This window comes from Caenorhabditis remanei, chromosome X (assembly GCF_010183535.1).
Source record: "Caenorhabditis remanei strain PX506 chromosome X, whole genome shotgun sequence".
NCBI lineage: Eukaryota > Metazoa > Nematoda > Chromadorea > Rhabditida > Rhabditidae > Caenorhabditis > Caenorhabditis remanei.
The window spans coordinates 11,154,474-11,167,975 of NC_071333.1; the positions used below are offsets into that span (position 1 = coordinate 11,154,474).

Genomic DNA, 13,502 nt, shown 5'->3' on the forward strand with positions numbered 1-13,502 from the left:
AGGAAAAAGTTCAAAAACATGATAAACAACAATTTGAAAGTTTCCGGCTGAGAAAAAAGCTGTAGATCAAATAATCTCTCTTTTCCGAATGGTGTCAAATTTCGAGCATTGTCACTGTTCAAACCTGCTCTGGAGCTTTAGAGAGCTGCAAAAAGTTCCAGTTTTCCATTTCACTCTTTCCTAAAGTCTATTTTTCATGATAGTTTGACCTGGGCTTGAGCCAGCAGCTACATCAAGATCGCTTCCTCATTCTCTCTGACCTTGGATTCTTGTGAGAGCACATAATGGCTACGATAGAGACACAAATCGACCTCGTCCGAAAACCACACCACCTCTTTCTCTCTATCTTTCTTTTTTCCGTTTTTCTTCTCGCTCCTTCCCGTCACTTAGAATCATCCCACGTGGGGCTGGCCTCTACCCGCCGAAACATGATGATAAAACGAGAGATCGCAGATGTCAATGAGGGTTTTCCCCAGTCCGTGTCAATAAAAAAAACCTTTAACTTTTGTGTCTGTGTTTCTTCTCTGCGACGTACCGAATAGTTTCCTCCGATACTCCTCACCGCTTCGCAACGCCTCTATCTTTTCGGCTCCACCCACAATCCCTCCCCAAACTAAAACTGCCTGGCTGCTATAAAACGGTCTTTGAACGACAGTTCTTATCGCATTCATCTCTTCCGCTAAGTTATTTTTATTATTCGCGTCTAGAACTTTCAAATTCACAAACATGAATTTTGTTGGCACAAATCAACTCGAATCAGGACTCCACTTCCCATGCAGGTAATCGTTGTTCGTTCTTTTTGTTTTCGATTTCACACAAAGTGTATTCCAACTAAAACATGGACAGACGCTTTTCCTAGTAAAAACGCCCCTCTTTTTCTCAATGTGGTGACGAGAGGAGGGAGCGTCGGAGGTCTGGCAGTATGCCAAGAATGCTGCCGTGCGCGTCTCTTTGCAACTAAAATCGATACTCGGAGTGCATGCTGAAGAAAAGAGACACTCTGCCTTCGTTTGGACTAGTTCGCCTATCTTCCTCTTTTCACTTTTCTATGCACTATACTTTTTGCGTCTCTAAAAATGAGATCGATAGCCAAAGGTCGTTGTCTGTCATCCAGTAGTTGAGTAGGTAACTTTAAAGGTTTTTCTTTAGTTTGTGTTTCAATTTTTCCCGCCAACCAACTAAAAATTTTTATCGCCGCACATACAACGCTGCAATAGTCTTGATTCTAATCTTATCATCTTTTTCTCTCAAAATGTAACTTGAAAGAGTGTTCTTTATCAACAAACATCTTTTCGGACTGCCAATCGGGCCCATCCATTTTATACGTCAAATCCACTATTGAAGGATTACGAAAGACTATAGAGCAGATGCGTCGGTCGTGTTGATCGGAGATATTCTAAATATATATGCGCAGATGCATAGATAATAAGAGACCTGTCTATAGATAATGCTTATGAGGTATTCACGTGAAACAATAATATGATTCACCTGCATTCATCATGCCCTCATTCATTCTAATTTCCACTTCTGTACTTTGACCCAGTCAAAAAACCACCATTGTGTACGCATTGTGTCAAATATTGGCCACGCCCACTTCCCCCCGGTGTCTGCAAATGATCCTCCTATATTATCACTCTTGGTCTTGACTAGATCAGTTCATTCTGACTTTTCATCTAGTCTTCCTTCCTGTTCTCGTTTCTATATAAAATTTTGTTTTTCAGCTCGGCAGCTCTGCTGTCTCAAGAGAGTCTTCATCAGCCACCACTTCGCAAATCCTCATCGGCCATTGACTGGAACGGCGCCGTCGTCGAAGCAACTCGCAAGACTTCCAGGGTTCGCGAATTTGACAATGACTACTTTCAGCTTGAGTAGCAGCAGCCCCAATAGGGGACTACTGTCCAAATTTAATTGGTCACAGTATTTTGAGGGCTAAGTACGTGTTTATCAAAATACTTTTGCATTAACGCTTTCAATGTTTAGACCAAATCTCATCTTCAACTAAATCCTAGTGATGATATCTTGACTAATTCTTTATTTTCAGCAATTCGATTGGCAAACCGCTTTGTTCGACAACAGCCGCAAGACAAGCTTCTCGAATCTTCATCCATTTTCGCAAGCTCAACAGGGCGGATTGGTTATGACAACTCTCGACAACAAGCAACAAGGAATGTCCGTCGCTACCGCTACAATGCCACAGCAACAGAATCACTTTGCTCAGACGCTTGCACAGTCTGCCAGCACCCAGTCGGCTCCAGCTGCAACCACTGCACCAGTGACCGAGCCAGCAGCACCAGGATCCAGAGTGAGTTTGTTGATCGTTATAAACATTGAAGTCACAGAGTGAATTGTAGTTAGCGAGGAGTAGTTATATAAACAAATAAGTCAGCGACTACAAAGTATGAAATTAAAATAGTCATCATCCGTTTTTCAGGGAGCTGCCTTGTTCGGAGGAGTCTTCCATCGTGGATTCTTCTCGAAGCCAGTCGAGCGTACCGAAGAGGAAAACTACCGCTACTTGATGGCTCTTGACCGTTAGACTGCTCTTTTAAATAATCGGCTGCCACCCAAACACTGAAATCATTTTCTCTCCCCATCTACCATGTAACCTCCTTCTCCTTCTGGTTTTCCCCATTATTCCATTTTCCTTCATATTTACTTTAAGCCGACCCTACCCAGATCTCCTGAGAGGGCAAAAAGAATGAGACAACCACTGATTACTGTTTCCCCCCTTCATCACCGTCCATTTTGCATACCCCACCAGACCACCTTCCCAAGTGTCTCAGGTCACACACCGTTGCCGTTCCGTTCCACTTTTACCTCGATCCATCCATTTTTGATTATTTGAATACGAGTGTGAAGAGACCATTGGAAGAAGAGGAAATCTCTCTTTTTTACCTTCGTTTTTATTTGTTACCCACTGTTTTAGGACAATTCCTATGTTTTCCTCTTTTTTGAATTTCCTCTTTGTGATGCTATCCACTATAGGATAACCCGAATTACTATTACCTAACGGGTCTGGGGGTAGCACTAGGTTTCGACCTATCATTTAATGTATAATCCAGCACACACACCAAAATCACCTCAATTGCCTCATATTATTGTCTCGTTCCTGTTTTCGATTCTCCTTATTTCAAACCAATCATACATATATTATTCCGCAAACTATTGTCTTGTTGAAAAATAATGATTTCAAGAAAAGTACAAACTTTTGAACAGAGATCCACTTGTGAAAATGTGATTGTACAATTGCAAAATCAACAGTATGCCAGACAGTCAAATGATAAAAGAAGCCTATTTGTTTCAGAACAACACAACGAATTCCAATCTCGATAACTCTTTTGACCTGTAAACAACATACTGAACAGATCGGTTCGCTGGACACTCAACTCTATTTGATTATCAACAACTTCTCGCCTCCGCTTATCAAAAACCAAAGATGGATTACTTTCGACGAAATCTCAACTCAAAAACCTATACTTTGAGTTGATTGAATTGTCCATCTCTGATCAGCTGAAATTTAATTAATATTTTTGTTGACAAATCGGTCGAGGCACGTGGGTTGAAAACCAGAATCGAAGTTGCAATCATTCTCTGATATCATAAAGGAGAATACGAAATTTGCATATCGGGTGAAAATCTTTTTTTTTTCCCTACAAAACCGATAGGCAGTGCAGTGATGTCATTATTTTCTCTCATTTAGGAATGGAATGATGTATTGAGAAATGAAAAATTCTAATTCTGACGAGGGGAGTTATTTGAGAAACATTAGAATAATTCATTGGATGATGTTATATTTCAGATAAAGTCAACAGCTTAGAACTGCTAAAAAAATATACATGTCGTTTTCCTCAACAAAAACATTTTGGAAATAAATTTTTGGGTTCTGTTTCAGACATTGTTCTAAACGAACAACAATTTATGCATAGCTCCAGAAAAAAGTTAATTGTTAGCATTATTTCCTAAAAGTGTATTGTCTGAGAAAATATGAAGTTCCGGATGATTTCATCATTTCCAGTATCGGTCTGACATTTTCAGGGAAACCATCTAAAAGTGATGTGGACATTCCGATAAGATGCTTAAAATAGAAATATGCCCAATTGAAAATTCATTTACATATCACATGGCAAATTGGAACATTATTTAGTAAGACATATTGTTAATTCGAGCATTTTGGGGTGTGTTGAAGAGGTTGTTGGGAAGTTTTCATAGAGAAAACACAATGAAACAGTTGAGTGGGAAAAGGCGGGGGGAAGACAGGAAATTGACCAAATAATAGTAAAGAAATAATTCTGAAACCGTGAACAACCGTTAAATGTATCATAACGGTAGATGGCAAATCAATAAACATATCTAAACACAGGGCTAGTGATAGAAATGACAAAAAAGGCACAATATCCAAATGACGGTGGATATTGCGAAATGTGGATAGAGAGAGAGATGAGAGCAGACCGATTTGTGTTGAATTGAAGACTGATTGACCAATTACTTCGGAAGCGGATTGGTCAAGTACAATTTCTCAGTTGGAGACGAAAAGCAGGGATTTGTGGTGTAGTGGCTGATGAGAGCATGCATGTTGGAGAACGTCCGATTTCCAATTTTCAGTTCTCCATCTACACTTTGCACCTTGAAATGTTTGTTTCGCTCGATTCCTCGCACTGAGATCGACAAATCGCCAGGCTGAAATTAAAATAGTTCAGTTTATGCTGTCATCTATAGTTTTATTATCATTTTCTCTAGATTTCTCGTAACGTGGATTCCTAGTTACAAAGTTTCAAGTGAAGATTTCTCTGTATCCCAACTATAGGAAAAGAGCTGCAAATCAAATTTTCCACTTACATGGCTTTCCGAGTCTCTGACAAGAAACTCTCCGTTGCGAGCATGTTGGAGAAGTTCTTCAGCTCGATCCCTAGAGATTCGCCCAAAGAACCACGGCTCCTGATCCATTGGACGCTCGGCTCGTCCCGAGTATTGTGGGGCAAAGTCCGCGTTACTCGAAGAGGACTCGTTGATCACCTGGAATATTTTATATTACATAATGAAATATACTCATAGCTTTTTGAAAAAAAAAAAGAAACTGAATTCTCTACTTTCAAACGTTGAATCTATAGAACTCACCTCGATGTAGTTCCGAGGAACCAGTCCAGTCTTGTTGTTCTTGTTCATTGCAAGCCACCAATCTGGATCATGTTCTGGATGAGCAACAATTTCGAGCCGTTCTCCCTTGCTGAACGAAAGCTCTTCATGAGATGAAGCCTCGAACGAGTAGAGTGCAACGACAGTCTGTAACCAATTGAATTTTATTATGAGTTGAAAAAAACGACTATACCTCAAGACATCCAGATGGAGCTGCTGGTTGAGGTTCACTCTGGCGGTATGACTCTGCTGGTGGTGGGACGGCAGACACAGGTTTTCGGTTTTCGATGGATCCTTGATTCCCATTTGTTGATGCTTCAACCTCCTCCACATAGTTTGACGGGAACCATCCGACACCTCCATTTGGTGCTTCTCCTTTCCACCATCCATCGGTGCTTTTCTCGACGACATAAACGAATTCTCCCTTGGTCAGACCAAGCTCGTCTTCGAGTCTTGGTTCATAGGTGAACTTCACGACTGCTTTTGTTCTTGTACTCATGATTGGGACCTGGAAAACATAGTTTGTTTTGAAATTGTCATTTAATGAATACACTTACCTTATGGGTAGATGGAGTTACCGCGCAATTGTTGTTCAGGCTGAAGGCGAGACGCTCAATGCCGTTGACTCGCTCTTCCTGAAAATTCAAAAATAAATGAAAAAAGACAGACAGATGGGAAACGCGGATACTGAAGGAAGGCATGTACACATTAATCTCAAAATCGGTGTGTCTTGGAACCCAGTGAAGCTGTAAATCTTTTGAACATCTAATTAGTGCCGAAAACACACAACAAAAAGAAGAAACCACCAAATTAACAGGAAAGCCGGCGTTTTTCTCCCAACTTAGACACCCAGAACTAAAAATGAGGAGTGCGGGCACAAAAGTCATCAAAAATGAGTTGCCTACTTTGTCTGTGAACAGTACTAATCAATAGTCAAAGCTTCAACAAGTTTATTATCAGAAAATTGATGAAATTTGAAAATTCGAAAAATGGGACAGACAAAAAAAGAGTCCCAGAGAGCCGGAATTTCCAATTTTTGCCGATTCTTGCGTACGTGGCCAGGAGCAGCTACGCACTACCTGCTACCTTCAGTCACAAACGCAAATAAAGTGAGCGTTGAGCTCGTAGGCAATGTGCATGCAACCACACACATCGAAACACGATTCGGTTGGGGAGTGAAGAGAGAAGGCCCCGATTGAGACAAAACGTATCAAGAAGAGAAACAAGAAGGGTAGAAATTTCGCGCGCTTGCAGACCCGAGACCGTCCGACTCATTTCTCCCTCGTTTTCCCGTACAATGTCGCCTGTTGGAGCCGCATCCGCATGATAACGACATTGATACTAGGCGCTAGCGCATGAAGACGCATACACAAATATTAACGGTTTCGGTCATTTACGACGGTTTAGTGTGGAGAAAGTTCAGCATTTTCGTAATTCAATAGTCGAGAAAAAACTATTAGCGCAGATAAAAATTTCGGCGGCGCCAAGAGGCAATAATAAACTCAAACCTGTCAAAATGAATAGAAGAACGGCAAATGAAAGGCGAACGGACTGTCTCGGTCAGCATTGAGCAATCAATAACTAACGCAAAAAAATGGATGCGGTCGGGCCGTGGGGGAAGAGGGTCCGGGTTTCTGCGCGTCAGTCTGTATGCGCCATATTTTACGCGCAATCGCCGCAGTAAGTTAGTGGACGAGTTATTAAGGTAATTACTGACGGAAAAGAGAATAAATTTAGAAACTTCTAGAAATTTGTCATTTTATGACAGTTTTGTTTTTCTTTGGGGGAAATATGAAGAATAAATGGCTGCAATGCATAATAAAACTTATTTGCAGTATTTTTTGTTTGTGAAAAGTAATAAATTGACGATCCGTTTACTCAATCGTTTTTTTACATCACAAGTTTGAGGAAAAGAGAGGTCGGAGGGAAACGATCGATGGCAGTGTAAAAGTTGTTTGATAAGAGGAAAGAATGTCTGGACTGCACCAGTAATAAACATTATCGGTATTATAACACTCTACATATGAATCGAAACAAGAAACAATGTGTCTTTACTTCATTTTAACTATCGAACGTTTCAATGAAGCCAAAATTCTCTTGGATGGAAAGTTGGCTGTGTAAACATAGACATCTTCCACGTGAGGACTGGTTTTGACAGTTATAAGAACTATGTGAGAGTGCGACATTACAGTTGATTATGTTACGTTTAGCTATTGCTGGCCGACGGAAGCGCCCCGATGCTACCACTTTTTTTGATTTTGTTTTTGTTTGGAAGGAGAGTGTGAGTTTTAAAAAAGAGAAACACTCACCGGTTCCGGATCCGAGGATCGGTTGCGACCTCGCGCTAAACCTTTGATTGTTCCTTTTGCTTTGTCCACAATTGATTCTTTCCGCACGTAGTTTGATGGCACAAAACCAATACTGTTCGAATCGTTGACCACCTGCAAAAAATGATCAATGGGTTTAATAAAAGGATTCATGAAATTGGAGTATAAATCATTCCAGAATGGCATAAACCATGTTCGTTTAAACGTTATATCGAGAAAACTTTTCAAAGAAATGATAGTTTATGTACGTTTATGAAATGCAAAAAGTTTCTCGGGCTACATTATTTCAACATTCAGTTTTGATTAGTCACCATACCCTGCTTTCCATATATGGACAGAATGAGTCATTTACAGAATTTCTTCAAGGAAAGCAGTGAGTAGTAAATTTCTGGTTGTATTAGCATGTTATTTTCAGAAGTTTTGTATCTAGAACAGTTCCTTCGAATTTCTAAAAAAAAATCAATTTTAAAGATGTTGTCAGCCGTTTTAATTTTTTAATATAAATGCTGATAAAGATAACAACTTTTACAAACGTTTCAAAAGTTTAGATAATCTCACTTTCCACCAGTTTTTGCTATCATCCAGTAATTTTAATCGTTCATTCTTTTTGATTGTCAATTCCTGATCCTCCTGTGCTATGTAGTCATATTTGACGATAACATAGTCCTCCGACATTCTGAATATCCGATGTAATACACCCTGTAATAAAAAGTAGTTTAGAAATGACGGATTGGATAACGGAAAAAAAGGAACAAGTGAGAAAAACGGGAAAGAGAGAAATGAGAGGATAAGATGAGATGCGCAACTCGTAATTGACGTCGTCTATTCTACCTCTACCGCTACCGCCGTCCCCAAATCTACACCTACACCTGATAAAATCAACATTAGTGAGCGGAAAAAAGGAGGCGCGCTGACTGACGACGCCACTGTTTTCTAGGATATATCGGTCAATGTCAATCTGTTCAGAAATCAGTTAGACTGTTGGATGAATGGTCAAAGCGTGTCACGAACACGTTCCGGTACATTACGCACATCTGACTTATCCTGAACTTTTCCATGTTTTTCTATTCTAGGAAACTGTTTTCATGGTTTCGATTTAAATACATAACAGAATAAAAGAGAAACAAATCAGGTTGTTTGGTGTGACGGTGAATAAAAAAGTGAGAAGAGAATAATAACAAGTAGCATAACGCCGCCAACATTGACTATTCGGTAATACTATTTAGTATGCAAACATGAGTACACAACCATAAAAACGTGAAAAAATGAAGAATGACCAACTCTATTTCTGGTTCGTATAAAAAGAGGTAAAGACATATCGTCAACAGCATCTTATGCGTTCGAGAAAAATCTTTGGGTCAAAGAGTAGCACATATCTAGATTTCCTGGTCATTTCCTTTCTTTCATAGCTTACATGGAATGTATTTTGACTGCTACCCCTAAAGTACTGATTTTTTTTACTCATTCGATGAATTTTCTCAAGACAAAATGGCCCATAAAGGCTTTTTCTGTGACGTGACCTCGTTTTTGAAAAATTGAGATTTTTCGAAAATGAAATTTTTTCGAAATTTTTTTTTCATTAATTTTTTTCATTATTTTACCGGATTGTTCAGAAAATGGCCTTGCACATAATTGTAGCAAATTTTATGTAGTTTTTGACAAAAGTAGGACACTCATGAAAAAAAATTTTTTTGATCCTGAAAAAGGTAAAAATGTGACACCCTCCAAAAAAAAATTTTTTTTTTCGAGGTCGGCAGAGGTGACATACATATGGTAAGAAAGAACAACTTATGTGGATTATTTTTTCATATAGCACTATAGTCGCTTCCAGTTGAAAATTAAGGAAAACATTGCTCTGAAAATTTTCATTTTTCGAAAAAATGTGACATGTCGGAAATAAGTTCGAATTTCTAATATTGTCCAAGCTCCTAATCAAGTCTATTAAAAATAACCATTTCCTGAATATGTTCCACCATTTTCGAACAATGATTCACATCCGTGTTAACTTCTCTTGTCATAGCACTCGTTCAAAGATTTCAAGTTTTCTCATGTGGTGGAAATTCAATTGCTCATAACTCCTCTAAAACTGAAGCAAACTTGTTCAAAAGCTCAGAACAACCCAAAAATGACAATTGCTTCTCAAAAATCATAATTGGGCTGTTTTTCCAAAAATTATTTTTTTCGATTTTTGATAAGGGGGGACCACATGAAATTTTTCCAGAAACTTGAAAATTTTTTTTTTCGAAAACAACCACAATTAACAGTTTTTAGCATTTATTCTTGTTTATAAACTTGTTTTGAGTTGTTTTCGAAAAAAAAAATTGTTCAAGTTTCTGGAAAAATTTCATGTGGTCCCCCCTTATCAAAAATCGAAAAAAAAATTTTTTTCTAAAAACATTCCAAATATGATTTTCAAAAATCAATAATTATTTTTGAGTTGCTCTGTGTTTTTGAGCCTGTTTCCTTCAGTTTCAGAGAAGTTATAAGCTGTTGAACTTCTTTCACATGAGAAAACTTGCAATCTTTGAACGAGTGTTATGACAAGAGAAGTTAACACGGATGTGAATCATTGTTTGAAAATGGTGGAACATATTCTGAAAATTGTTATTTTTATTAAACTTGATTAGGAGCTTGGACAATATTAGAAATTCGAACTTATTTCCGACATGTCACATTTTTTCGAAAAATGAAAATTTTCAGAGCAATTTTTTCCTTAATTTTCAACTGGAAGCGACTATAGTGCTATATGAAAAAATAATTCACATAAGTTGTTCTTTCTTACCATATGTATGTCACCTCTGCCGACCTCGAAAAAAAAATTTTTTTTTTGAAGGGTGTTACATTTTTACCTTTTTCAGGATCAAAAAATTATTTTTTCATGAGTGTCATATATTTGTCAAAAACTACATGAAATTTGCTACAATTATGTGAAAAGCCTCTTTTCTGAACAATCCGGTAAAATAATGAAAAAAATTAATGAACAAAAATTTTCGAAAAAAATTCATTTTCGAAAAATCTCAATTTTTCAAAAACGAGGTCACGTCACAGGAAAAGCCTTTATGGGCCATTTTGTCTCGAGAAAACTTATCGAATGAGCGAAAAAAATCAGTACTTTAGGGGTAGCAGTCAAAATACATTCCATGTTAGATTCTAGAGAGAGCATAAAGAAAAAACGACCCAACGTGAGATGGCAGGTAAATCACGAGGGTTTCTGAATTCCGGAAGAGCCTGGGCAGACGATGTCCCAGAAATGCACTTCTGAATCCTACAGCAGAGGAATTCTTTATTTTTGCACTTTCCAACTGGAAAATTATATGGTCTGCGCATGACATTGAAGATAGATTATAGTTTTTCTTTCAGAGCAAAACATATAGGGAAATGAAGGAAGATTACATTTAAATTTGTTGAATGAATTCTAGAATAATAGATTTTTTGAACAAAGAACGACGCTGTGAAAAATGAAAATGTGCATTGATGTTTTCAGAATCGAGGTGGTGCTGTGGCAACGAACCAAGGGGGGATTTCATCCGAATTAGTTTCTAATAAGTTTCTGTTGATTTTAACTTCATGAGAACATGTTTGGATCAATTCTATAACTGGTTGAAAAATGCAAGATTTGAAAAAAAAAACAGGAAGGATACATCATCCAACAGCTTTCAAAAAAGTTCGCTCCTTAAAAAAGATGAGGAACTAGTCAGCATTTTTTACTTTTAAGAAACAAAACAAAAAGCAAAGCAAAAACATCAGAGCAACAATGGATAAGAGTAGTTGGGGGTCCCTCCTCCTCGTTTTCTTTGTACACATTCTCGGACAGGACAAGAGTCAATGACAAATGATGGGAATTTTTGGTTTCGAATGGGGGCCAGCAAGGGCCAAAATAATGCGAGAAATAGAGGGAAAACAAAGAGATTGAAGACGAATTGCTAAAATAATGTGGCAAATCTCAAATCTCGGAAAAATCCGAGACTGGAACGAGATGGTATTGTGGGATAAATATGAGATGCTTGAATAGCAAACAAGAATGGAATTGGTATAGAAATTGGAGAATGTCAAGGACTAACGCTGAGATTATCGAGTCATTAGAATAATGATGAGCGCTATTCATCGAAGGAGGGTAACACCTGCACATTCGTTGTTTCTGCCATCAGTTGAGTCCGGGTGGCCTAGTGTGTCTGCGCGGGTATTAGCAGCAGTAGCAGAAGATGAAGAAGAAGAAAAGTAGAAGAAGTGGACGAAGGGACATAACAACAACAACGTTCGCTATTACCAATTATTTTGTCTCTTCTCTCACTTTCGCTTGCTTACTTTATCCCGTTCACATGGAAACAGACCAATTGCTGGTCTAGAAAGTTTTATTAAACTGAAGCCTGAAGTACACGAAATCAAAATTTATGCAAAACGTATAGGTGTAAAAGACAAGAGCCGACACCTACCGCAGGAAGAATACAAATTGAGTGACACCATTCAATCTCTATCAATCAGAAACGACGGAAGTCTTCATATTCGAAAAAAAGAGACAGGTGGTATCAGAGCAACAGGTATTCTATTTTTAGGTGAAATTACAGGTAAACTTTTGAAAATCAAAAAATACTGGGATGAAAGGAAACTGAAAATTAATATTGTTCAATAACAAAGAAGGTATACTGGTTTCACCTCCCACCGAGAACAAAATATTGAAATCCTCTGAAAGGTCTAAGCCTCTTCTGCATTCTTCAATAGTTTATTGTCTGCTGTTGCTGCTGCCGCTATCGCCCACATTCCCTTCCTAGCGACCAACCGATAGTCTTGAGACCGGAATCATGGATGATACAAAAAAGAGGGATAATTAGATAGAAGCCGAAATTTGTGGTGGCATCCAGCAACCAGGCTGTGAATGATACACATTTGAATAATTCCAAATCGGAAGGACAATGGAAGGAAAAGAAGACATGGATGAGGAACAAGAAAAGACATGTATTCAGACATGGAGACCGGTGTTTCTGTTTTGAATCTGCATATATGATTGCAAGTACGAATAGGAAACGAGCATTTTGCATGTCAAACTTTTTTGGTATAGTTCCAGGATTATATGAAGAAGAAGATAGGACAAAAAACAGAAAAAAGTTTTTTGAAAGGGTTTCATATTTCACTTTCGCACTTGTGGTAATTTATCCTTGGAAATTGAGAAAAAGAGTGGGAAGGAAGTACGGATCATTATGAACGTTTGGCATTGAAATGTGGTCGCAACCCATTATTGAGAGTTTAGAAAGGGAGGAAATGTTGAAGTGGATGTATGTGATGTGTAGGCCTTACGCTCAAAGGTCGTAGGCCTACATCTCGAGAAACGAAGACATATACGCACAGCTGGTAATTAGTGTTGGAAGGGTGACGGGGTTAAAATTTCTGTCGGTTTAGTTTTATGATGAGAGGAATTTCTTTACTAGACCACCACAAATGCAGTCATTCCAACAGCTGTTCGGAGAGTCAGAGAAAGAAAGAAAGAAGTAAGTGCTTTGAATAGTGGGGTGCCAATAATTCTTAGGTGTCGGTGGTGCTGTGGCAACGAACCAAAAATGTGGGGAGAAAAGGGAGACCTCACACGTGCTGAGAAAACACGCACACATGCATACGGACTACCGGGAGATGGCGAAGAAAAGATAATGGTTATGGAGAGACGCAGGTGGAAAAGTCACTGTAATAAAATAGATCTTGCTAGATATTCACTGGAGTAGAATGCAAAGCTAAAGCCAAGCTAATGCACAATTCAGTGAGTAAATTATAATTCAATAATAATCCAAAAAATTGAAAAAATTGTATAGTTTTTAATCTTGTAGGATCACCCTTCTCGAATTCAAACAAGATTCGCCTTTGAAGAATTCATTATTTTTTCAATATGATGTAGAGCTCAAAAACAAAACGAGAGAATCTATCAAATTTTGATTCAGAAAAAAGGGATGTTTAATTTCTGTCTAGATTGCAAAAAAAACTGAAAACACTTCTTGATGGAAAAAGAACCTTCTGGAAACTTTTCTGTCAACTAGTACAACTAAAAAAGGAGTTTCT

At 38.2% G+C, this 13,502-nt stretch overlaps 2 protein-coding genes across 2 annotated transcripts; one reads left to right on the plus strand and one right to left on the minus strand.

Annotated features, from left to right (window-relative positions):
- Positions 1 to 726: 726 nt before the first annotated feature.
- Positions 727 to 2,536, plus strand: GCK72_024200 (uncharacterized protein; the record flags this gene model as incomplete). Its single annotated transcript, XM_053735767.1, has 4 exons — positions 727 to 779; positions 1,722 to 1,833; positions 2,042 to 2,302; positions 2,432 to 2,536. 4 exons carry the CDS (start codon positions 727 to 729, stop codon positions 2,534 to 2,536), a joined length of 531 nt encoding a protein of 176 aa, XP_053579333.1.
- A 1,946-nt stretch (positions 2,537 to 4,482) lies between these two features.
- GCK72_024201 (uncharacterized protein) lies at positions 4,483 to 8,135 on the minus strand (the record flags this gene model as incomplete). The annotated part of the gene is made up of 7 exons (XM_003117795.2): positions 4,483 to 4,677; positions 4,837 to 5,013; positions 5,116 to 5,280; positions 5,327 to 5,641; positions 5,691 to 5,768; positions 7,443 to 7,574; positions 8,019 to 8,135. 7 exons carry the CDS (start codon positions 8,133 to 8,135, stop codon positions 4,483 to 4,485), a joined length of 1,179 nt encoding a protein of 392 aa, XP_003117843.2.
- Positions 8,136 to 13,502: the final 5,367 nt, after the last annotated feature.